Source organism: Canis lupus, chromosome 22, assembly GCF_011100685.1.
Source record: "Canis lupus familiaris isolate Mischka breed German Shepherd chromosome 22, alternate assembly UU_Cfam_GSD_1.0, whole genome shotgun sequence".
NCBI classification, from domain to species: domain Eukaryota; kingdom Metazoa; phylum Chordata; class Mammalia; order Carnivora; family Canidae; genus Canis; species Canis lupus.
Genome location: NC_049243.1, coordinates 2582486 through 2610146, shown reverse-complemented (window position 1 = coordinate 2610146; position 27661 = coordinate 2582486). Strand labels below are relative to the sequence as shown.

The 27661-nt window shown below is 36.0% G+C and overlaps 1 protein-coding gene across 3 annotated transcripts in view; it reads left to right on the top strand.

Moving 5' to 3' along the window:
* FNDC3A (fibronectin type III domain containing 3A) overlaps window positions 1-27661 on the top strand; it is a 176047-nt gene that overhangs the window by 57155 nt on the left and 91231 nt on the right. For all 3 annotated transcript variants that reach the window (XM_038569476.1, XM_038569474.1, XM_038569475.1), the window contains exon 3: window positions 6171-6246. In XM_038569476.1, coding sequence (XP_038425404.1) covers window positions 6171-6246 — 76 coding nt within the window. The remainder of the gene's footprint in view (window positions 1-6170; window positions 6247-27661) is intronic.

Here is a 27661-nt window from a genome sequence, read left to right as displayed (position 1 = left end):
CTGTGCCCCTTTGTCCTTCTCTTTCCTTCTTCACTGAAGAGACGTCTTTCCTGCTATTCTGCTTTTTTTGAAACTTATTTCCTTCCCTAAGCAAATAATTTTATGTTGAGTCCTTTATAATTTTATTGGTCTTCCATAACTTCTTCTCCAAGCTATTCTATCTTTATTATTATCAAGGAATTTAAGGAAATGTTCTTATAGATTTTTGTGGTCTTCATTAATGAGTGTACGAGGCATATTTAGACCTTTATTCAGTGACATTCTCATTATTACCTTTTTATGTTATGTTTTAATATAACACTTTTGTAGAAATATTTGCATGAATCACCATAGCCTATTTGTAAGAATAATTTAAAAATCTATATGGTATAGCATTATCTACAATCATTGTCAGTGCTATAATCTGCCCTTTCAGTTAGGTATCTCAGCCAAAACATGTTTCAAGCATGTTTATTATTTAAGAAGTAGTGTAAATATTAGTAGAACTGAATATTTAAGTTCAGAATACACTTAACATGTTCACTAGCTCCATATGTCTTTGTTCAGAATACTGGAAATTGACCTCTTGGTGAATATTCAGATAATTGCTTTTTTCAACTGTCTATTCACCCACTGTTGACAATGTTAACTCAAGGCAGGCATTAGAAGTTCCCAGCATTTGTCCACATCACTTGGCATCAGGGAAATACAAATCAAAACCACAGTGAGATACCACCTCACACCAGTCAGGATGGCTAAAATTAAGAAGTCAGAAAATGACAAATGTTGGAGAGGATATGGAGAAAGGGGAACCCTCTGATACTGTTGGTGGTAATGCAAGCTGTTGCAACCACTCTGGAAAACAGTATGGAGGTTCCTCAAGAAGTTAAAAATAGAGCGACCTTACAACCCAGCAGTTGCACTACTCGGTATTTACCCCAAAGATACAAATGTAGTGATCCAAAGAGGCACCTGCCCCCCAATGTTTATAGCAGCAATGTCCATAATAGCCAAACTGTGGAAAGAGTTGAGATGTCCATACACAGATGAATGGATAAAGAAGATGTGGTCTGTTTATACAGTAGAATATTACTCAGCCATCAGAAAGCATGAATACTTACCTTTTACGTCGACGTGGATAGAACTGGAGGGTATTATGATTAGAGAGATAAGTCAATCAGAGAAAGACAATTATATGATTTCATTCATATGTGGACAAAAGAAACAGTGCAGAGAATCGTAGGAGAGGGAGGGAAAACTGAATGGAAAGTCATCAGAGAGGGAGAAAAACCATGAGATTCTCTTAACTATAGGAAACAAACTGAGGGTTACTGGAGGGGAGGAGGTAGTTCGAGGAGTGGGGTAGTTGAGTGATGGGTACATGATGTGATGAACACTAAGTGTTATACGCAACTGATGAATTAATTAAACCCTATATCTGAAACTAATGATGTGGGATGCCTGGGTGACCCAGTGATTGAGCATCTGCTTTTGGCTCAGGGCATGGTCCCAGAGTCCTGGGATCAAGTCCCGCATCAGGCTCCCTCAAGGAGCCTGCTTCTCCTGAAGCCAGTGTCTCTGCCTCTCTCTTTGTGTGTCTCATAAATAAATAAATAAAATCTTTTTTTAAAAAATGAAACTAATGATGTATTATATGTTGGCTAAATTGAATTTAAATTTTAAAAAACCTGTACAAAGAAATAAAAAAAAAAAAAAGAGGTTCCTAGCATTTGCACTAAAGGATGATAAAGGACAACTGGCTGGCTTATATATTGTATCAATAGAGTCTTTTGAACATGGTACCAAATCTATTATTAGGAATATAATAAGAGGTGAAAGAAACTGATTAGGGAAGAGAAACATATTTGAGTATATTTTACAAAGAGTGTAGTAAAATTATCAGGGCTAAACTCTGATTTCTTAAAGGGGTTAATGATTGAAGAACTGGCAGTGCATTTGAGAGAAGTATAAACCGAAGAGCACAATGATTTGTTTCTGTGATATTTGAAGATATTGAAGAATTTCATTGTTAAAGTCCAATAAAGTACTAATCATTTTATGATATTGTATTTGTAAAATTTGCTAAAATACCCCTTTGCAAATCGAAGTGTCCATGATCTGAATCACAAAATGATGGATAATTTACCAGGGGTCCTCACCTGTCACACTTCTAAGATTTACTTTGTTTATAAGATTTCTGTGGTCACTAAATCAGATGATATATGTTAAGCTGTGCTATTATTATGATTATGCGATTTTGTGACAATATTTTATCTCAGGTAGAATAATTGCTTTATCATTCATAGTTCTTTCTCCTTACCACATTGTAGTATTGTTTGTAATAAGGTTATGGAAAATTTGCAGTGTTTGTGCAGATGAGTATAAAGTGACATAGGAATCCAGATAATTTGAAGGTACATGAATTCTGCATTTGAAGCTGGACAAAATCTCTCTTTTTTTAAAGATTTTGTTTATTCATGAGAGACAGAGAGAGAGTGTGTCAAAGACATAGGCAGAGGGAGAAGCAGGCTCACTGAGGGGAGCCCAATTTAGGACTCAATCCCAGGACCCCAGGAACATGCCCTGAGCCTAAGGCAGATGCTCAACCGCTGAGCCACCCGGGCGTCCCATGGACAACCATATTTTGATCAGTTGTCAGAAACCTATGAGCATGCTTAGAATTCAGGCATGCATCTTTATTACAAAGAGTAGGCTTGGTTTGATCTGTGATGTTGGCAATAGTGAAGTGATTTTCAACAATTGTGTGTGTGTGTGTGTGTGTGTGTGTGTGTATAAATTTCTCCTAATCAGCCCACATTTTTTTAGACTTTTAAAAATAATTTTCTTAATTGGTATTAGTGGCATAATTTGAATCCTATAACTTTCTCTGCAATAACATGAAGGCAGATATTTTTGTCGATTTTGTTTGCTACTCATATAGAGTATACCCATTACCTAGAACAGAGCCTCACTTGGAATAAGACCTCAATAAATATTTGTCAAATGAATGAATAAATTCCACGTAACTTCTAGTTCTCACTGTTCATTTAATTCATTGAACATGATGTTTATTGAAAACCTATTAGGAGCCACGCTCTAGAGTATAGCATTTAGTAAGACAAGTCAAAACGTTGGCTTTCAGGAAGCTTTTGTTTAGTGGAATAGAAACTGCTCAGCAAACCACTAACCAAGTAACTGCACAAAATAATTTCAGATAGTGACAAGTGCTAGGTAAAAAATAAAATAGATTGATATGGCAGAAAGTATGTGAACATACCCTAGATTTGATGGTCAGGGAAAGTTTTTCTGAAGAGATGACATTTGAGATAATGGAGTAATATGGAGCTAGCCCCCTAAATAAAACCTATGTAGAGATAACTTCCTAGATTTTATAAAATGCATTTTAAAGCCATCCTCTTGCATAATCTCCCAAGGTTCAAGAATCTCCGTGGGGGGGGTGGGGGGGGGGGGGAGTCCCCCAGCCAGAAAATGTGACTAAATTACTTTTTCCTATTGAATTTTTTTCTCTTGGTTATCCTTCACTCTGATTTCTGTGGAAGCTATTTTCTTATCCTCTAGTGTTTCTTGTATTGATTCATTATTTGTTTTTTTTTTATTTTCCTTAACTCTGCCTTTTCATACTTACTTGGATATTTATTAATTTTCAGTCTTTTCTGTAGAAGTATTTAAAGGGATATGTTTCTTGATAAATACAATTTTGCCTATATTCCAGGGTTTTAACTGAAAATGTTCTAGTTACATTTCATTGCTGTTTATTTTCTATTTTTTTTGTTACGATTTCTTCCTGAACCCACAAATTACTAAAGACTTTTAAAACTTGAAAATATATTTCTAAATTACTGATTCTAATTTAAATTCATTTGGGGAATATAAATAATAGTGAAAGGGAATATAAGGGAAGGGAGAAGAAATGTGTGGGAAATATCAGAAAGGGAGACAGAACGTAAAGACTGCTAACTCTGGGAAACGAACTAGGGGTGGTAGAAGGAGAGGAGGGCGGGGGGTGGGAGTGAATGGGTGACGGGCACTGGGTGTTATTCTGTATGTTAGTAAATTGAACACCAATAAAAAAAATAAATAAATAAAAAATAAAGTAAAAAAAATAATTGTATATGGAGTATATGCAATATTGATTCTTTGAAATTTGTTAAGACTTGATTTATGGTGTTCTCTATAGTCCATTCTTTTCATTTTCATGTCAGTTCCATATGTGCTTGAAAAGAATATATATTTTCTAATTACTAGATGCAATATTCTTTACATGGCCATTAAACCAAGATTATTGACGGTGTTGCTAAGATCTTCCATATCCTTGATGATTATTGTCTACTTGTTCTGTTAATCACTGAGAAAGGTATTAAAATAGACCACCAAAATTGTGGGTTTGGCATTTTCTCTCTGACTTTTTTGCCTTTTTAAAGATTTTATTTATTCATCTGAGAAGAACAAGACAGAGAAAGAGCATAAGCAGGGTGAGGGGCAGTGAAAGAGGGAGAAGTAGACTCCCCACTAAGTGGAGCCAGACCATGGGGCTCAATCCCGGGACTCCCAGATAACAACCTTAGCCACCCAGGCACCCCCTCTCTGTAACTTTTTTAAATCTAATTTTATTTTCTCTCTTTTTAATATGCAAGCTTCGTCCATCTGTATTTATTTTATTAATATATTTGGATTATTTCTAACAATTTATTTTGTGTTTTCCATTCACCCTACTTTTCTTCTTACCTACTTCCCTTGAAGTGTAAGGGTTTTTCAGTCTGCCTGAAATATTAACCAAGGAGGTGAAAGATCTCTACACTGAAAACTACAAAACATTAATGAAAGAAATCAAAGAAGACACAAATAAATGGAAAGGTATCCCATGTTTGAGAATTGGAAGAATTAGTGTTGTTAAAATATCCATACTACCTAAAGCCATCTTTAGATTCACTGCGATCCCTATCAAAATTCCAATGGCATTTTTTATCAAAGAAAAAACACTCTGAAAATGTATATGGAACCACAAAACACCCTTGAATATCCAAAACAATCCTGAAAAAGAAGAATGAAGTGGGCAGCATCACACTTCCTGATTTCAGGCTGTATTATAAAGCTGTAGTAATCAAACAGTATGATTCTGGCACAAAAACAGAAACATAGACCAGTGGAAGAGAATCAAGAGCCCAGAAGTAAACCCATACATGTATGGTCAGCTAACATATGACAAGGGAGCCAAGAACAATGCAGAAAAAACAGTCTCTTCAATAAATGGTGCTGGGACAATTGGATATTCACATGTAAAATAATGAAAATAGACCCTCACCTTAAGCACCACTCACAAAAATTAACTGGAAATGGATCAAAGAGGAGAAAACTACATACAAATTGCTCACTTTGACATTGTTTACAATAATGGAAAAAATTGAAAGCTACCTAAATTCCTTACATTAAGAGAATGGTTAAGTAGTTTATGGTATGGCCATTTGATGAAGTACTTGGAGTGATTAATAGCATGGAAAAGTCTTTTTTTTTTTTTAATACTAAACTTCAAAAGATACCAAATTGGAGACCTTATATGTATGTTTAAGGGGGGAAATAAAGTCTATGCATAGGGAACAAGATAGGAAATTTATCAAAATGTTAACAGTGTTTAACATAGGATAAAAGGACTTCAGATGTTTTTTCCAGTTTTCTGTTTTTCAGATGTGCTAAATCTAGAATGTATGACCTATATAATGAAAAGAAAACTACTTAAAAAGGTGGGATTAATTTAACATAATTTGAAATGTCCTACTAATTCAGGTATGCTCATCTCAAGTTCTACTTATCAGTTTATTCTTTATCTTTAAAAGATGAATCTTTAGCAACTATTGAACCAAATATTCTGTGGTTTGACTCCATCTTTGTTTCAGAGTAAAGCTGATTAACTTTCCAGTAAAAGTGTGTCACTGTATTTTTTTATTCCCTTACTTTTGGCTTAAGTCTGACTCTGACCTACACAAAAGTAAAGTAATACTTTTTTAACAAATATGTAAAATATGTGTTCCTTCCTATTTTCATAAGGTTATATAGCTCAAATCTGTTCTCCTAGCAACATTTAGTATTTTGTTATACTGATTTGCCCTATTTTGATTGTTATTATTTGCTCTATTTTACTGTTTTGTTTTAATACTTCTTTCTTTCATTTTAAGGTTATTCTGGTACAAGTTAACCCAGGGGAGGCATTTACAATAAGAAGAGAAGATGGACAGTTTCAGTGCATTACAGGTAAGAATACTAATTTGTTATCCTTTGAGATGATAAAAATTTATGATACATAAAAGATTAAATGCTTATGATTTTTCTTCCTTTCTTTCTCACTACCACCCCCACACCTACCACAAACTCTGAATACCTTACAACTTGATTATTCCAATAGCATCCTAATTAGTCTCTTTTCCCTGGTTTCTTAATTAATCTTACATTCCCCTTCTCAAAAATCTATGGTGAATCCAGTTCAGGTTCCTTAGTCTTTTAAAAAAATTATTGTATCTTTTTAGTCTTGCTTTCACTTTCCCTTTAATACTGTGTCCCTTTATCTTGCTAAGTTGGCTCAGTCACTGTCTTCTTGAACTGTCTTGTACTTTTTGTACTGTTCTTATCTAGAATCTGCCCTTATCTTCACCATCCCTACCCTATCCAAATTCTACCACTGCTTCAAGACTGCATTCAGATTTTATCTGTAAAAAAATTTTTTGTAATGTCAATAGCCACCCCCACCACCACATTTATGACAAACAAAAATGTTTCCAGATACTACCATATGTCCTTTGGGAGTAAAAGCACCCAGAGTGAAGAACCACCACCCTATGTAAAAAGATCACTGACTTTGGTATTAGAAAACCTGGGTTTAGCGGATCCCTAGGTGGCTCAGCGGTTTAGCGCCTGCCTTTGGCCCAGGGTGCAATCCTGGAGTCCCGGGATCGAGTCCCACGTCGGGCTCCCAGCATGGAGCCTGCTTCTCTCTCCTCCTGTGTCTCTGCCTCTCTCTCTCTCTCTATGTCTATTTATTTATAAATAAATAAATAAATCTTAAAAAAAAAGAAAAAGAAAAAGAAAACCTGGGTTTAAATCCCAACTCTGCTAACTTACTAGTTAGAACTTCTACTTGTTATTTAGCCTCTATCAGGTACATTTCTCATCAGTAAAATTCCTTTCCTTATGAATAGTGTCTTACATGTCTTAGGATGATTGTGAGGGTTAACTAATATGCATGTCAAGGACTCCAAACCCAGCCTGGCACAAACAGTGCACTCAGCAAATGGTGGTGGTGAATTCTGTGGTGGTGTTTAATAGAAAGTGACCGTTACATCCTGTGAAACCCCTAACTAATTATTGTGCCATTCATTTAACAAGTAACTCTGTGCTTTCTTGTAGTACTTGTTCTAGTTATATTTTTTAAGCTATTTGAATTTTGTATGCTTAACTTGAAATGTTTATTCAGTCTCCAACTAAGTCATAAGCACTTTGAGGCCAGATACCATTTCTTAAATTTCTTTGTATCCCTTTTAGTTCTTGGCCTTCCACATTTTGGGTACCTAATAGTTGTTGCTTTAATTTGAAAAGAGCATGTTACAGCAGCCCGGATGGCTCAGAGGTTTAGCGCCACCTTCAGCCCAGGGTGTGATCCTGGAGACCCTGATAGAGTCCCACGTCCGACTCCCTGCATGGAGCCTGCTTCTCCCTCTACCTGTGTCTCTGCCTCTCTCTCTGTCTCTCTCTCTCTCCCGCTCTCTCTCTCTCTCTCTCTGTGTCTCTCATGAGTAAATAAATAAAATCTTAAAAAAGAAAAAAAGAGCATGTTAGAAGTAGAGTGATCATATGCTTTATCATCCAAACTGTGATACTTCTGAGAGTGAAAGAGGATCTTGGCAACTACTCTGAAACAACTGTTATCAGGCCAAGATTGTCCCAGGTAAACCAGGATTTATGGTACCCCTCCATCTTACTTGGATAGTCTAATCTATTCAATCAAAGGAGCAGTAGGCCTTAGTCCTTCCAGAGGAGTAATTAGCTCAGTAATTAAAACTAAAACTTTTAGTCTGCCATCCAAATCTTACGTGCTTTCCATTCTCTAAGTCAATTTAAATCTTCTATGTATCAATTAAGGTAACTTCACACACAAATAGGAAGAGTCCACATATTATGAGCTTAAAAGAAACTGGTAGTAGAATTTAGAAGCAATATAGTAAACTTTGCCTATCTTTACTTGCTAATTAGGTTTTTATAAACTAATTTCATTTTTATACTGGATATCTTTTAGAATGTAAGTTTCTAATAGAGCATACATCTTAGGTTTATTTGTACATTTCTTCAAAATCTTTTCAATAAATACTGTTTATGATGGAAGCATTTTAACTAACATTGGTCTTTTCAAACACATCTGCAAATGAGGATACTCATTACTGTTACAGTATGACTTAAAATACAAAAATCATTAATCGCAGTTGCATAACCAGACTTCGAATTTTAAATAAATTCTATTTTAAAAAGTTAATTTGTAACTGTAATTTGTGAATCTCTTCACTTATAAAATCAATTAAACTGATTTTTATATAGTAATTATCCCTTCAGTCAGGATCAAAAATACTAATTTACAATATGCCTATAGTATTAACAGTCTCTTAGTAGTAGGAACTGACTACCATGTGAAGTTATTTTTAAGCAGGGACACATTTCTCTGCTTTAGTAGGAAAGGGAGATTCCTCTTTGTATTATGGATTTTAAGAGTGGAGACTTTTAAAAAATTCCTGGGCAGTTTTTAAAAACACAGGATAGCATAAGGATAAAGGGAACCTGAAAGAAAGTAAAAAAACTCCCCTTTTTATGTTTTTATGGTTTGTTTTTTTTTAATTAAAAGCCGGGATGAAGGTGGAAGGGGTATTAGTGAACAGGGGACTGGGGTAAAGTTTTTGTAAAGACCAGTGTGCCCTCCCTCGAAACAAGAGAAGACAGGACGAGAAAAGACTAATGACTCCTGGAGCTCATTTTCTCCTTTTCTTTCCCTGTGCTATCACTAGTTTCTGTTATGTGGCAGACATCTTCCTGAACTAGTTCTAGAGCTAGGTAAAAGGTGAGAGTAGAAATAGAAGCAGAAGCAGAAGATAAAAAAGAGAAAATCTTAAGGGAGGAAAATCATAAGCCAGTGAAGCTCAGAGTAAAATAAGACCCTTGACTCTAATGCTATCAAGTTAGGAAAACTTTTCTCTTCACAGCCACTAGACCAAGAAAACCTCTGCAGTAAAACCTAAAAAACTTAGATAAATCCAGTGTAAATTAGTAAGCATTTGAATTAAAGACTATTCTTTTTATTTTTATTATCTGTCAAGAATTTATAAAACAAAAAGGTTAACAGAAATCACAAGGAACTTTAGAGATCTAGGTGATCCCCTTATTTTATTGGAAGTTCATAATTTCCAATTATGAATAATTTCCAATACCCAAAGAGTATTGGTCAAAGTTCAATATAATAATACTTTTAGGCAGAGTTCAATATAATACTTTTTCTACTATAGCATACTTCTTGGAGAGACAAATTGTTGTTTTTGTTTTTTCGTGAATTTACTAATTGTCTCCTGAGGTATTCAGATGTTGAGGCTTCAAAGAAAACTAAGACACACTTCCTGCCATTCAGGAACACAAAGTAGTAGAGAAGAAGGGGGGGAATTAATAGTTGTATTACAGTATGAAATGAACTACTAGAGTTACGCATAAGGTGTTGTAGAAGCATCTGTGATGCAAAGTGATATGTCATGAAGAAAACCTGTCAAGGAGAAAGTGATGTGTGATCTGTCTTTAAGGAAAATAACAGTTGGCCAAATGACAAAAGGATCTCGAAGCATTTTAGAAAGGAAACTGTATAAAAGCAACAGAAGGAAAGAATAGCTTGACTTTTTTGAATAACTGCAAACAGATCAGATTTGCAAAAATGTTGTATAAAAATCTCCATATAGATGGAGATGAATCAGAAAATGTAGACAGATCTTGAAATGACTTGACTGCCATACTAAGAACTTTAACTTTATTGCAAAGGTGAGAAAGAGCCATCGAAGGAGATTTTGCTGGAGAGTTAACATCTAGTTTACAGTTTGGTAAGATTGATGTCTTCCTTGCAATAAAATGAAACAAATACTCTTCTAAAGGCAGTGCAGAGCTTCTGTCTCTTCCTTCTACTCCTAAAAAAGAAAAAGGAAGGAAATAAATTGTTAAGAGCCAGAAACAGAACTTTTTAATATTTGTTTTTCAAAATATGTTTCATATGTTTAATGAAAAGAACGCACTTTGTTCATTGGATTCGATCATTTTTTTATTATTCCATGCCATTTTTTCTGAGTCTTATCCAGAATCTAATGTCTGTCTTCCCTTACTCTTTATCTTATTTCATGTCCTTTTAGATCCTACATTACTCTTAAATATCTAAAAGTATAGTTCCTTGCCTCTTAGAACTTTCCAGTTGCCATTCTTCTCATCGGTTAGGTTTATTTATACTGCGTGATTCTGACCCATACCTCATTTTCCCCATTCTAAACCACTATTGCTTTCAGCACAAATGCATTATTTCTTTTGAAATCAGAGTATGATCTTGACTCTTTTTTCTATTAAAAGGTATTTTGAAACTGATCTAACAATTTGATGTTTTATGTTTTCTTCATGAAATGTTTTGATTTCATTTCAACAGATTATTTTGTATGATGATAGGTATTATGAAAATTAATTCACTCTTGCCTGGTAATTGTATATAAGAAAGTAAAAATTTATTGAAAGAGTAAATCTTCAGGTTTAGTATTAATAAGTCTTTGTAATATATGCTAAAGACTGCCCATCTTAGTCTTGTTTAGTGGGGAAGTATGAAGAATAGAGAATTAGGCAAGGTTTCTGAATTTGGGTTACTGGGAAGGTCCTGGAAGCTTATTTCACAGAGAGTATGACTAGATCCCTTTGTAGAGTTGGCTTTTAATGGTGATAAATTGGTACTATCCATCAGACATCATCTGTTCTGTGAAGTGTTTGCAGACAAGGTCTTTCTTCAGTTTCTCTCCTCTCCTACTTCTGGATGCCCATACAGAAATAATTGAGGGTAGAAATTACATTTTACGTGTGTTTGTAGCCCCGGTGCCTTGCATAGCATTCAGCACATATAGAGTGTTTAATGAAGTTGAATGAGGAAGAGAAAGAACTAATGTTTCTTGACCGTTTTCTGTGTGCCAAGCAAATGGAATGTTTATAGACAATTTTTTTCTGAAAACCCTCCTTCCTGAAAGGCATCTATGGCTTGCTTTTTTGTTCTGTTTTATGACTCTTCAAAAAGAATAAATAAGGCCAAAGAATAAGAACTTATTAAATATTTAATGGCTTTGTTTTGTTATGGAACTTGTACTTTGGTGTGATTCCATGCTACTATATGCAAAAGAAAATTATGAAAAAAGCAAAAAGAATATACAAACCAGCTATGCCTAAATAGTTTTTACATACCTTGGCCCTTCAAATTATATATTTTAGGAAGATAAGCAACGATATTGATGACTGTTTCATTTTATTAACCTAATAGGGGAGTAGTTAAGCACATGGTACCTGGCTTTGAGTTCCAGCTCTATCATATTATTATGTCAGATTATATTAAGTGATTTATTATTTTTACATCTTGTCTTACACTTGTTTGTGTAAATAGGCTGTGTGTTTGTGTTCATCATGTAAAACTTGGAACATAACTAGAGATTATTATTATTAAATTATACTTTTTTTGGACATACTATTTATATCTGCACATTCCTAGAATCCAAGACCTGCATCAGACATATAACCCCTAATTATGCTGATCATGAATTAACCAGATCTACATTTTAATGAAATATTTTGCAACATTGCTTTCACAATTATATTTTAGCAGCAATGAAGACTTTTTATTCTTCATCCAGTCATTCATTATTTGTCTTTTAAGACAAAAGTCTGTAAGCTAGCACTCTTTATTTCCTCAAACTTATTTGATGGATTTTCTTATATGTCCTTACAGAAAGATGAAATTTGATCACTAACCCAATGCCAGTCTAAAGCTTTGTCTTAACATTGTATTCCAGGACTTCATCCTCTAGGGCCTTCTTTGTCTTTTTTTTGTTTCAGAAATCTTTTTTTTTTTTTTTTCTTTAAGATATTTGAGAGAGAGAGAGCATGAGCAGGGGGGAGGGATTGTGGGAGAGGGAGAAGCATACTCCCTGCCAAGCAGGCAACCCTACACAGGGCTCAACGCCAGGACCCTGGGATCATGACCTGAGCCGAAGGCAGACACTTAAACGACTGAGCCACCCAGGTACCCTGTCTTTCTTTAATCAATAGGTTTGACACAATAAATGACATGTTTATAAGATTTTCAGGTGTCAGAAAGGTACCAAGATACATCTAATAACAATAAATGTCGAGCCTAAGAAATCAGAATATATTGAAATGATAGGTCAAAACCAAGAGGATAAAATGTAATAGGAATAAATACAAAGTTTTACATTTCGGTTTGAAATTTAGGTGCACCCGCAATGTATAAATATGTATTAGAGTTCCTTTTTGAAACTGACTTCTGTCTATTAAACACAAAAGAAATTTCTTAAGATAATATTGAGACTCTTCCTCTTCTTTCCTGTATGATGGTTCAGTCTCAAAGCAATTAGGTGGTGCAGAACAATATAAACACTTGTCATAGTTCATAGGGTTGCCATAACTGTATACCAGGGATTAGGTGGCTTATAAACAACAGAAATTTATTTTTCACTATTCTGGAGTCTGGGGAAGTTTGAGGTCAGGGTGCCAGCATGATTTGGTTCTGGTGAGAGCCCTCTTTCAGAGGAAGAAGCAAGGATGCTCTCTGGGTTTTCTTTATAAGGGCACTAATCCCATTTTTGAATGCTCCACTCATGATTTCATCATCTCCCAATGGCCCTACCTCTGAATACCATCACATTGGATTAGGATTTCAACATACAAACTTTGGAGGAATACATTTAGTCTGTAGCAACACTGCATTGATGTCTGAGGGGTGAGGAGGGAGAGGAGCTGCAGTGCCCCAGAGTGGGATGTCAGAGCCTAAATTGGGCAAAGAATTCATCACATATGGGAACAGCCTAATTCAGAGAGTCAGAGCCCAGAGTGAGGAGAGAATTCACGCAAGGTATCCTGGTAAAGGGACTCAGAGTAGTCTAAGCAGACTGATGAGAGTATCAATAAGAAGGAGTGGCCTGGTGTGAGGTGTAAGAATCTCAGCAGGATAAAGAAGTAAAAAATACAGTGGGGCAGCCCAGTGTAGGGAATTGGTGCCAGGATAAGGTGAGAGTACCTACATGTGAAGGCAATCTGACATAAGGAGTCACAGCTCAAACAGATCATCTGTGTGGAGGGATAGACTGACATGTGTTGTTGGAGCTTCAGTAGGGTCAGACAATTTACTTGCTGGAGGTGGTCCTTAGGAGAGAGTTAAAGCTCAAGTCAGGTAAAAAAGACACCTACACAGAGGACAGCCTGCCGCTGAATGTGGAGGGCCTCCACAGAGGGACAGCCTGGCATGGGGTGTCATAGCCCCAGCAGAATGATGAAAGTGTCCATACAGTAGAGACAGTCATCCAGAAGAGTCAGAGCCCAAGCAGTGTGAGGGCATTCATAGGATAGGAGGGACTTGGTTTGAGGTGTCAGAGTCCAAATGAGGTGAGGAGGATATCTACATGGAAGGTAGGGGATGGGGTCCAGCAAGGAGAATCAGATCCTGAGCATGGTGAGGAGAGTATCTATCTGGCATGGCAAGATATATGAAAGCCCAAGGAAGTCTCCCTCCACACATGGGACACCCTGGATTAGAAAATGAGAACCTGAGTGGGGTGAGGAGGGCATCCCCATAGAAGAATATTCTGGAATCAATTTTCAGAGCCCAACCGGGGTAAGGAGGTAGTCCACAGTTGTGGACTGAGGGGTAGAATGGCCTCATGTGGGGAGTCAGAGCCCAAATGTGATAAAAAGTGGAGCGGGTGGTCCAGGACTGGGTGTTAGAGCTTGTGTCTGATGACATGGAGCCAAGGTGAGAAGGACATCAATGTAGGGGTTGTGGGGGGTGAGCCAGGCTCAACAGGGGGAGTTGGAGGCTTGAGTGGGATAAGGCCATCCATTCTGGGAGACAGAGTGGAGTTAGGACAACCTCTGCCAGGGCAGGAATGGTGGCAGACATAGAAGATTGATTATATACACAGGGGACTAATCAAAGAAACAGTTATATTAATGATAGCTGAGTATCTTACTATCTAAGGAGTTTTAGATGTGAAGAGGGGAGAAATTAGAATGAATCCTGTGGAAACTGAATCTGAAATATCAGACATTCTTGACTCTGGGTCGGGGACAGAGAAAGTACAAGATGAGACTATAGAACATATTAGTATTCCAAAAAGAAAGAAGTGCTCAAAATGAATGAAGACATATGTCACGTGTGCTCCATGATAATGATACATTAAGAAGAACATGATGTCACTTCTGTGATATTTCTGCCACAAATAGACTATCTGAATCCAAATGCAAAGAAATAATAGACAAACCCAAATCAAGAGACATTCTACAAAATAACCCATAATCTTCAAAAGTGAAGATTGTAAAAGTCAAGGAAAGACTGAGAAACTGTTCAGGCTGAGTGACTAAAGGAACATGCCAACTAAATGCAACATGTGATTCTGAACTAGATGCTTTTGCCTATTATTAGGACGATTGGTGAATCTTGAATGGGATTTGGAAATTAGATGGTTTATTAGTTTCTTAGGGCTGCCATAAGAAACTGAGTGGGTTAAAACAACAGAAATTTAATGTCTCATAGTTCTAGAGCTAGAAGTCTAAGATCAAGGTGTCAGCAGGATTGATTCCTTCTGAGGGAGAATTCATGCCTCTCCTAGTTGCTGGTGATGACCAGCAATTCTTTTAATTTCTTGGCTTTTAAACGTATTGCTTTAATCTGTTTCCTTCTCCACATATCATTCTCCCAGTCTCTCTGTGTCTCATATGGCTGTCTTCTTATAAGGATACCATATTGGATTAAGGGCACACTCTGCTCCAACATGACTTCGTCTTTCATCTTAACTAATTTTAATTTGCAATGACCCCATTCCCAAATAAAGTTATATTCTGAGGGTAGTGGTACTTAAGCATATCTTTTTTTAGAAGATACAATTCGGTCCATAACAGATAGTAATAAGGTAGCGGTGTTAATTTTCTGGTTTTGACGATTGTATTGTTATATCGATAATGTCCTGGTTTATAGGAAATGCATACTAACATACTCTATAACTGATGGGTCATCATGTCAGCATCTTTCTTTCAAATGGTTAGGTAAGAAAGTTCGTGTGTGTGTGCGTGTATAAAGATTTTATTTATTTATTCATGAGAGACACAGAGAGGCAGAGACATAGGCAGAGGGAGATGGGACTCGATCCCAGAACCTTGGGATCACAACCTGAGCCAAAGGCAGAAGCTCAACCACTAAGCCACCCAGGTGCCCTAGGAAGAAAGTTCTCTGTGCCAGCTGGACATGCAGCCTTTTTAAAATAAATCTATGATTGTTTCAAAATTTTTTACTATGATTAAGGAAATGATATTCTGTGTCTCTAGAATCTTTGGGAAGACTAAAGAACCAGACTCAAAGCTAAGCTTCAGGAACAGTGCCCCCCAAACCATGCTATAAAACCTGTCTGATCAGGAAGGCATCATCAATGCCAAGATTGTACCTGTGTCCTTTCTTTGCTGAGAACACAATATTACTTGCTTACAGCACAGGTGCCACTTCTGCAACAGGAATCTTGTGCTACCCACCTTCTAGGATATTAGCACCCGTAGGACCAGTGGTCTTTACCTTGCACCAAGGTGATTCCTCCAGCATACAAAGGAGTTTCATAATCTGTGCACCAAAACAAATGACAGTATCCACTACAGTACAAGAAGGGAAATCTTTATGAATAGCACTTGTTTATTTTAGTAGAACTAGAGCTAAGTATGAGTCACATATTGAATCTTGTTTGCAAAATTGAAAACAAATGAAATCTTACTGCAAGAAAATATATATATATATATATATATAGTTCAAAACAGATGGCATATTATTTTGGTTAAGTGGTATCCTTTTAACATTTTTGAAATATTGACAGAGATTGAACCCAGGTGAGTAACCAGGAGAGGGCAGTGTTAAGAAATTATTCTTGTAAAAGACTATAAAAATACTTGAAGGTTGTTTAATCCAGAAGATAGCTATGACTTGAAGATATTGTTCTCTGCACCTTTAGAGGGCAAAATTTAGACTAACAGGTAAGAGTTATAGGGAAGCAAATTTTGACAGGGAAGAACTGTCGAAAAATTATGACTCTATAAAAATGGAGTCCTTGATTTATTTTACCTGAGTCCCATCATTGTATGTGCTCGTGCACTGTTGAGTGGTATTATGGAAGTAATTCTTGCGTAAAAAAGACGATTGAGTATGTCTTGAGAGATACTGAGAGAAAGACAGAGACACAGGTAGAGGGAGAAGCAGGCTCCCTGTGGGGAGCCTGATGCAGGATTCGATCCTGGGACCCTGGGATTACAACATGAGCCTAAGGCAGATGCTCAACCGCTGAGCCACCCAGGTGTCCCTCCAATATTTATTCCAACTAAAGATTGTTTGATTCCAAAATTACCTGTTAACTAAACTAAGGTCTCTTTAGTTAATTCTGGAAATGAGTACCTTGACTGAGAGTCTTCAGTTTAACAAGTGTGTCTGTGATGGGCATATTTCATGAAGTAGTTGAGCTAATGATGGTTATTGCTCAAAACAGACCTATGAACAAGATGCCAACTAGTTAATTTATTAATCCTTATTCCTAATGAAATAAACACTTGAAAGAGACACTTTAACCTTCTGGATTTTATAGGGGCAGGAACAATGATGCTGTGTTAGTCTTGGTACATAAAATCTTATTTAACTAGTGTTCAGGGATTATTAACTTCTTCTATTTGGTTTCCTTAATGATAGAAGTTGTCTCTTTTTCATCTCTGTGCTAAAATAATGCCTTTAGGTTAGTAGGCATGCTGTCAATATTTATTGAAAATAACTGCTAAAATATCTTTACATTGGTATACTTGTTTGCCTTGTTGACTACTATATACTAAAAATACACTTTCTACTTAGAACTATTTTAGTGCATCAGAGTCTTCACTAGGAGCACCAGTTAAGATTGTAGAGTAACATGGACATGTTAACTTAAGTATGTAAATAGTGAATCAAAGATAATACTGGGATGCTGATGATTTGACCATCCTGGATTTCTGCTTGTTCCCTTATTATCTGATTCCTAGGTGTAGAAAAGGTGTCCAAGTGAATTCAAGTTCGTTTAGAGGTATTAACCTTTGCTTTCTCATATCTCACTGTAATTAGGGGAGCCAATAACATACCAGTCTCAGAGTTTGTTGATTCTGAGCCTCTTCACCCCTAGAGTTAGTATGTGACATCAGGCTCTACCTCTGAGTCCTGCTGTTTTCCTTTTTGCTTCCAAGTAGCTGTGAACAGCTTCTCAGCAGTTACTAATATTTTCTCACCATTGTTGCTACTGATGTTGCTTTCCATTCTGCATGGGAAACCCCAGTAGGGATTTATTTGACCCTTGTTGGTTTCACTGTCACCTCATCCAAGAAGTGATTAGCACCATTGCTCCTGGAGCAGTTATTACTGACACTTTGTTCCCTTTTTTCTTCTCTTGGCTGTTGCTCCTGTTCATCATTGCTTTTCTATCTTCACCCTCTCTCTTCTGCCCTTCATTCTAACTCTTCCTGCCATTATAGGAGTTTTTGAAGTAAGGAAAGGTTAGTCCCAACCAGTAAATACCACTTTGTCTTTCTCTGTGTGTTCTGGGATCATGGTGAGTATAACCAAATGTCTGTCTTCCTTGCAGTTAGTCTGCTCTTTCATATTTGTTATCTCCTTTGCAGACCATTTTTTAGCAAGTCTCCTGAACTCATCCAGATGACTTTTGAGGTCCTTAATAAATACAGTTTTTATTAAATACTTATAAGCCCTGTATCCCATTAATACCAGCTCTGTTACCCAAGAGTCATTTCTCTGACTTCCAAAAGTTGGGAGTGCCTGGCCTTGTTTTTCTCTGCTTGTCTGAATCTCTTACACTCATCACATCTAATCAAAAGCCCTTCTCTCTCAGGATGTCTTTCTGGGGGAGAGAAGAGGAAGATGGTGTTGTCATGCAAATAGGACTCCTTGTTGATTTCCTGTGATACAGCTGAAATCCCCAAGACATGTGTATACAAACTGTACCTCAGACCCCATGACTTCTTATTAGATATATTAGGAATTAGGTATTAAAAATATCTCTGTGGGCAGCCTGGGTGGCTCAGCGGTTTAGCGCCACCTTCAGCCCAGGGCCTGATCCTGGAGACCTGGGATCAAGTCCCATGTTGGGCTCCCTGCATGGAGCCTGCTTCTCCCTCTGCCTGTGTCTCTGCCTCTCTCTCTCTCCTCTCTGTGTATTCTCATGAATAAATAAATAAAATATTTTTTAAAAATTAAAAAAATAAAAATACCTCTGAAATTTATTAGAAGTTAAATGTCTATTGTTTTAGATATGGTGCAGTTATTATAAGTAGCAGCATGAAATACTGTACCTATAACTTTTTTTCCTAAATTCACAACAGTAGAACTTCAAAGAAATAAGTAACAAAAATATGTGAATGAATTAATGGTGCCTTGTAAAAGGCACAGGTCTGGGAGTAAGTCAAGCTGGGTTCTAGACCAATGGGTGGAACTTATAGGAAAACAGATTTAGCTCAGTATGAGGAAGAACTTTGTGATAAACAGAACTGTCAAAAGGGTCAGGACTAATCGGTTCCCATCCATCTTTGTAGGTGGTAATGCATATGCTGGCTCATCACTTGATGATGCTATTAGGAGTTTTAATTTCTTTCAAGTGGATGGTTGGAGTTGATGCCTTTTAAGATTTTTCACAAGTCTAAAATTTTATGATTCTGTAGCTTTGGGAAGATTACTTAAATTCTGGTCATTATTTTACACATATGGGAAATAAGAGTGGGCAAGTGCAGATTTGATTCAGTAAGTTTCCACCAGCTCTCAAGTTTGTAGTATTTTTAAGTATGCTAGTAGGCTATATTTTAAATATATTTTAGTAATAGATCAGTATTCTAAGAGTTTTTTTTAATAAGACCACGATTATCTTTGGCCCACTGACTTTCCATCACTACAGATCTGACTGAGCTTACCCAAGTTCTTTAGGTTCTGCGTAAACTACAAATAACTCAAGTAGAAACCACATGGATTCTTATCCCCATATGAGTAGGCATTATTTTACAATTTAGCAAACTAAACCATGGAAAACTTAGGGTCCTTTATATATTACTTAGAAAATATTTTCTTTTCTTTTTTTTAAGATTTTATTTATCTATTCATGAGAGACCCCCAGAGAGACAGGCAGAGACACAGGCAGAGGGGAGAAGCAGGCTCCCTACGGGGAACCCAATGCAGGACTCAATCCCAGGACTCCATGGCCTGAGTCAAAGGCAGGAACTCAACCACTGAGCCAGTATGCCCTACTTAGAAAATCTTAACCACCCTTAGAAAATGCTCTAAAGCATAGGTAACTATTTTTCATACTGGTAGAAAATCACATTATTACATTAAAGACTTTGCCCTTTATAATCCCTCCCCCCAAATACAAAACATCAGTTCTAGTAGAGAGGCTTAAAATACTAGTTTTGAAACATTATTGGGTCTTGTTTGTGAAAATGAATCATGACAGATCATCCATTCATAAATCCAGTCTATTTTAGGTTAAGTGAATGACTATGACTCATCCTGAGTACATTGCATAATAGTCCCAGGTTGTCCCTAAAAGCTATTAAGTGCTACTTTTTGAGGAAAACCATATTTATATATGACTTAGTTAAGAGAAAATTTCAACATTTCTGCTAAAAAGGAAAATATAGGCAAATTCAGTTGTCCTCAATTCTTTATGTTCCTAATGAATAAAATCACTGTTTTTCTGGAAGTAGAAAATCTAAACCAGTTTAAAAATCAGTGACAAAGGGATCCCTGGGTGGCGCAGCGGTTTGGTGCCTGCCTTTGGCCCAGGGCGCGATCCTGGAGACCCGGGATCGAATCCCACGTTGGGCTCCCGGTGCATGGAGTCTGCTTCTCCCTCTGCCTGTGTCTCTGCCTCTCTGTCTCTCTCTGTGTGACTATCATGAATAAATAAATAAAATCTTAAAAAAAAAAAAATCAGTGACAAAAATCTTGATTAAAAAATTCTTAATGAGTAATGGCAAAAAGAAATTAAGACCCAGAAATACAGATATGTGAAATAGCTTGTGTTAACTTTTCAGTGTTTATAAACCTGTTGCACTCTGATACTTTTTATTATTGGTTAGTGACTTAAGTGGACCTGTCATCTCTGAACTGGCCTCACAAAATGGCATTTTAATAAATACACAGAAATATGAATGTAAAATATTTATTTTGGGTGCAGTTCTTTCTCTTCTTCAAGTGACCCTGATTTCCTTTTTAGGAAAGAAACCACTTATTAAAGGTAGATTACGAGGTGGAAAATTATGAAGATAAGAGATTGACTTAGGATGGAAAGATTAAGCAATTTTAAGAGCAAGAATGAAAAATGAATTTGGATGCTTTAAATAATTAGAATCAGAAGTAGAAAAAGCTAAAGGATCTTTAAGCAGATTTTAAACTCTTAGAACCACATATCTAGAACAGTTTCTGTTTAGTTTGATTTTTAAAGCTGCGTTTTGAATATATAATACTAAATGGTTATAAAATAAGTATGTTTAAGTAAAAGAAAATGGTAACATGCTTTCATGAGAGAGAGGTTGGTTAGCTTTTGAAATTAAATGACCATTTATGTGATAAGTTATTTTTGTTTAAAAATAGTTATAACATTCTAGGTAATAGAAAATTAGAAATATTTTGCTTAGCATAATACTCTCTAGTTCTATCCACGTTGTAGCAAATGGCAAGCAAAATAAGTCAGTCCGAGAAAGACAATTATCATAGGATCTCACTCATATGTGGAATTTAAGAAACAAAACAGATGATCATAGAGGAAGAGAGGAAAAAAAAAAAAAAGACAAATCAGAAAGGGAGACAAACTGTAAGAGACTAATCATAGGAAAAAAACAGGATTGCTGAAGGGGAGAAAAAAGAGGGGTGGGAGATGGGGTAACTGGGATGATGGGCATTAAGGAGGGCAGGTGATGTAATGAGCACTGGGTATTATATAAGACTGATGAATCACTGACCTCTACTTCTGAAACCAATAATACATTATATGTTAATTAATTGAATTTAAATTTTAAAAAATGCTGAGAGGGCAGCCCGGTGGCTTAGCGATTTAACGCCTTTAACGCCGCCTTCAGCCCAGGGCGTGATCCTAGGGACCGAGGATCAAGTCCCACATCGGGCTCCCTACATGGAGCCTGCTTCTCCCTCTGCCTGTGTCTCTGCCTCTCTCTCTCTCTCTCTCCTCTCTGTGTATTCTCATGAATAAGTAAATAAAATCTTTTAAAAAAATGCTGAGAAACAAAATAGAAGCCTTCAAAGAGGAAAAAACTCAAAATAATGTGTATAGAAGAAAAATTTTGCTCTCTGTTCTTAATTTCTCAAATACTACTTCAACCTAAATTATTATGGTTAAATTTTTATTAAAATCAAATTTTCATTGGCCTTCTATTAGAATTAGCATCATTATTTATTCGCTTACGTTGTTAGCCCAAAAGACGTACTGTCTTTACTGAACATTCAAATTTTTTTTAATCTTAACATTTTTAACCTTTTACATATGAAACAAGGAAATACGTAGTTATAATGAATTCTATTCCGGCATAATATAGGCAGTCAGTAAATATTTGTTTGAAAAAATGACCTCAAATAATTATGTGCAACATACAGGTAGTCTCTTTTTTCTTTACTTCCCATGTTTTTCCCTGAAATACTTTCTTAAAACCCTATTTTATGATGAATCCAAAGGGATTGTGTTTGGGCTGTGTTGATTTTATTTAGCTTTGTACATCTCAGCTTGACTTTAGAATTCTCATAGCATGGAAAAATAACCCACAACAGGTAGTAACCATGGTGATTGTAAAATACTACTACCTCTAGAGAATTACTGTGTCACACTTTTGTGAAGGTCATCGGCAACCTCTGTATTGCCTATATGAGTGGGCTTCGTTCTCATCAAAGTTAACCTCTCCCTCAGGATTTGACACAGTATTTTATTCCCTCCTTGGAACATTTTTCTTTTGACTTTTCCTTTTATAGTTTACATATTCTCCTGGTTTTCCTCCTATTTCTCTGGCAATTCCTCTTCAAATCCTTTTCGATATGTATTAAGATATGAGGTTCATACCCTAGTCCTCTTGTGACTGAGGACAAATAACTGTATAAATCCTCTTAGTCAGAGTGGTAGAGACAGAAAGTAGACTAGTGATTGCTAGGGGGCCAGGAGGGAAATGAGGAGTTACTGTTTAGTGGGTACAGAGTTTCAGCTTTGAAAGATAAAGTTCTGGAGGTGGGTGGTGGTAATTTTTTTTTTCCCCTCAATGACGGTAATTATTGCACAACAGTGTTCTTTAAAAAAAAAAAAAAAAAGATTTTATTTACTTGAGAGAGAGAGCACACATTTGTACAGAGAAGGGGAGGGAGAAGCAGACCTGTGCTGAGCAGGGAGCTTGATGTGGGGGGGATGACCCAAGCCAAAGGCAGACGCTTAACTAACTGAGCCACTAGGCGCCCCACATACAAAAGTGTTCTTAATACCCCTAAGCTGTGCACTTGAAAATAGTTAATATTATCTATATTTTTAACCACAAATTTCAAAAAGGAAATACTAAAAATTTAATTTTAGTTTTTACAAAAAAAAAAGTATAAAAGATACCTGAAGGCAGAGTGTAAATGATGTGGTAGGCAGCAGAAGTCCAAGATCGCCCTCAAGGGCATTGCCCTCTATTGTACACACCATGAATAGGATGAATTTTATTTCTCTGATAAGCATATTACACAGTGCAGTTGACTTTCAAGAAAAGAGAGATGATTTGGGCTGAACCTCACCTAATCAGGTGAGCCCTTAAAAAGGGACTGGGTTCTTCTAGAAGGAAGAGATTAAGGAAAGGGCCATATAGCAAGGAAGCGGTTGGCCTCTACCTGAGAGTGGCTTCCAGATGACATCAGCAATGAAATGAGGGTCTTAGTCCTACAGCCACAGAATCTAATTCTGCCCCAACCACTTGAGGTTGGAAGAGGACTCCAGCCTCCAGATGAAAATACACCCTGGTCACCACTTTGATTTTCACCTTGTGAACCCTGAGCACAGAACCCAGTCACACTGTGCCCAGACTTCTGAACTACAGACCTGTGAACTAATAAATGGGTGTTTTTTACAACCACTAAATGTGTGCTAATGTTACACAGCAATTGAAAACTAAGGGAAATAATAAGAACTTTTTTCTCACATGAATTAGAGTTCGGAGGCAGGCAGTTAGTGCTTGTATTGAGTTCTCTGCCCCAAAGGTAGTACGGGGATCCAAATTACTTCTGTCTTGGTCTGCCATCCCTAGGATATTGTGCTCATCTGCATGAACTAAGGTGGCTTACCACCATGTCTATGTCCCAGACAAAGGGGGAAGAGAAGAAGAGATTTGAGGTACACCGTCTTTCTTTAAAGACATACCCTGGAGATTGTACAGATCACTTCTCACATTTCATTGGCCATAGCTTAGTTGTATACAATATTGGAAAGTAATGAATAAATGTCACAGAGTACAAAAAAATAATAATCTTGAAAGATCCTCCAAAAGTAATTATAGTGTTTATTTGTGAAGTGGTGGTACATGAAATGGGGAATAAGGATGGAATGAAAGTTTTCTCTCTATACTTTTTTGCATTTTTCATTTTTGAGAGCGCCGAATCCTAACCACTAGACCACCATGGATATTTTTCATTTTTGAATCTTCTAAATGTACTTCCTATTAAAAACAGCATTTCAAGTAAATAAAACAAGGGCTGTATATAAGAAACTTACACCTCTCTTCTTACCAAAAAAATACTTACTTACTTTTCCTAAGCAACATTTCACCTGTCCCTTTGGGATTAGTGTCTCACCATTCTTATTCTTTGTCCTGCAACAAAATTAGATTTTTGAGCTTTTCAGCCAATGATCTTGGCCCAAAGGAGTTATGTATGTCAGATACACACACACAGGATTAAGTTACATTAGGTATTCTTAAATGTTTGATACATTCAAATATATTTTATGGTAATTAATAGTAAAAGGTCATTCCACTTTTCTTGTCATTGCATATGCACGGTATTTTAACTACATTTTAGGCCATATCAGTTTTTATTGGTGACTATTTATAGCAGAACCTTACTATCATTCATAAAGTTGAGAGCAGTTAGTGCATTCTAGATTTGAAATATCCATCTTGACAATTCACTTGCTAGTAAGTTTAGAACTAGCTATATGAAGCAATTACCTCTTAAGTGAGATGGAGATAATGTGATTTGATCAAATCTGCCTAACTAGATGTATAAACTGGGGAAAACCATGCTTACTAACCAGACTTCATTAAAACTTGTCACAGAAATCCATTTAGGCATGTATTACACCTAAGTAGTTTTATGGCCTTTTAAGAACGTTAGTCCCAAAATGATTAGGATCCAAATTTATTTACAGAAAGATCTGTGTCATTTTTGCATGTTTATTTTTACAACTACAGAGATTGGCCTTTTTAAAACAGTACCCTTTTTTTTTTTTTTACTATGGTAAATACAAACCAAAAAACCTTGCTTCTCCTATTTTTTATAGTGCCCTTAGCCTAATTTTCGAGGCACTCTGTCCAGGTTCCAACCTTTCTTTCTAGCTTTACTTCCAGAAATCTTCTACTCCAAATATTCCAGGATTAGTAGATACCCTAGTCTCTACATATTTCTTGCCAATACCCCCTTCATATCTTTGTTCACATTGCTACTTTTTAGAAAAATCACACAGGAGCATGTACACATATATCTGCCTTCTCATCTTTTGGGGAAGAAATCTTCATCAGTTAGCTTAAGGTATTTTTGCTGAAGATTATATTAGAGTGAAAAGCTGTAAGCATAAAAGTGTGTGGTTTAAATTTGAACCTAGCGCAGGGTGTTAGCAAATACTTTTCTGATTAACTGAAAAGCAGAAAGCCTTTTTCCAAGTCATTTTACTGAAAATGTTTACAAAATAAATACGTTTAACCTTGGCAAACAGATTCATTATAAACATTAATATATTCATACTAATTGTACTGTAGTGTGGATTATGTAGAAAATTGAATTGATAAAGAAGCAAACTGAGGGTTGCTGGAGGGGATGTGGGGGCTGAGATAACTGCGTGATGATGGGCATTAAGGAGGACACATGATGTGATGAGCACTGGGTGTTATACGCAACTGGTAAATTATTGAACACTACCTCGGAAACTAAGTATGTACAACAGGTTGGCTAATTGAATTTAAATTAAAAAAAAAAAAGAAAATTGATAGTTTACCTTAGATAGAATATAGGTTGGAGGTCTTTTTAAACTCATTCTTTTATTTAGCAACTTATTATGAACTTATATGTACAGTCACTATTGCAAAACTGAAGATTTAGTGATGAGTAAGATAAATCTTATCCCTGCCCCTCACAAAGTTTACAGTCTCCTAGGTAAGACAGACAATTAAGGAATTCAATAAAATAGAGAAGTGCTGTGATGGAAAAGAACAGGAAAGGTTCTATGGAAGCTCATAGCAGGAGCACCAAAATCAGTCGTGGGATTAGGACACTCAAAGGCTGCATTCTGTTCTTTTTACCTTCCCAAATGGAATATTAAAAATTCTTGTTAATTAGTGTCTTTATTTAATGAGGATTTGAATATTGAAGGCCATTCATTTATTTGATTATACATTAAGAATATGAACAGAATTAGCTTTTTTTAATAATTAGGAAAAATGTTACTTTTAATGAATATATATCAAAAGAATTTTTGGAACATTTCTTTCAAGTGCCTGTCTCCCTGTATGGTAAGATTACAGGAGTTTTTCTTCTTTGTACTTTCTGTATAATTTGATAAATTTAATTATCAATATTATCAATTATAATATTGATAATAGTATTAATTGCTTAAATATTAATCATATAAATGATGTTTTAGCCTTTTTAAATCGTTTAGTCCAACTTTTAAAAATTTATAGATTATTTTCTTTAAAGCTGAGGTAAATGGTGGACCATATGACATATTTTGGTGCAGATAAGTGGATGTTTTAATTAGTAAAAACTAAAAAATGAAACATACCAAGTTTATAATAGTCTGACATTTTTTGAAAGGGGGTAGAAGAAAAGAAATATATACATTTGATAAATATAGAGCTGATGTAAAGAATTCTGACACTCAGAAAGACAAACCCAGGGCAAAAAGCTTTAGATGTTGAGGATTTTCTTGACCCCAAAAACATATCAGTATGAGCTAGACTGTATTTATGGAAGAAGATATATTTGTTTGGGTCCTCTCTATTTAGCCAAACCTTTCTGTGAAGGGATGCTAGGGAAAGAAACCAGTATTACTGCAGACCTACTTTGTGTTCTGCATACATTTTCCTAACCCTATGAAAGAATGAGAAAGATTACCTTTCTTATTGAATAAAAATCAGACTTTCTAAGTTAGCTTCGGTAGAAAGATCTCCTGGTGAGAAAGGCAACTGAATTACAAATACAGAGATTTACGTTAGTTTAACCTTGTAACCACACTACAATTTTGGACTCAGAAAAGTGTTAATTAAGCATTCTTAACGGCATAAACCTTTCTAATTTTTATACCCAAAGCATAGCTGGGATAAGGCAAGGCTAGGATGTTCAGAGAACATATAACATATAAAGTTATAGAGACTACCATGAATTTATATAATCTGATTTACATGCCCTTGTACCATCTGCAGAGAGTATCCCAGGAGAGAGAAAAGGTCTTTCCCGGTTCCTTTTCTTATATGACAACACGCTGAATGTGATTTTTACTATTTACCTAGATACAGAGAGATGGAAAAGCATTTTCTTCTTCCAACTTATCTAGGACCCCTCCTCAAAATATTCATTTCCTTTGTCATGGCAACCAACATAATTTCATTTCTTAGGAAAACCATTCCTGTGTCTACAAAAGTATGGCTTGTGCCCTGACTGTGATTATGGTATTATATGAAGGGACATCTAAACATAGTGTCATTAACCATCAGAGTCATGCAATAACATAATAATTGTGGTGATAGTTTTCTTGCAGGTATGTATTAATTGCTCTAGAGGCTCCAGAGGTTTGCCAGAGTCATATAATCATTTTGTCTCATCATTTAAATGTAGAATTCTGATTCTAAAATCTGATTCCACAATAATAATTTGAAAATGTTGATTCACTTTTAGAGAGTAAATTTTAATCAAATCTTGTTTTTAATTCTCAGTGGATCAAAAAGTTCTCTGTATTCAGCATTTCCTTCTGCTTCATTTTATCATACAATCTTTCATCATTTCTGGAAAATCCCTCTTATTACAATGAAAGTTCATTATTTCAATATTTTTACACTT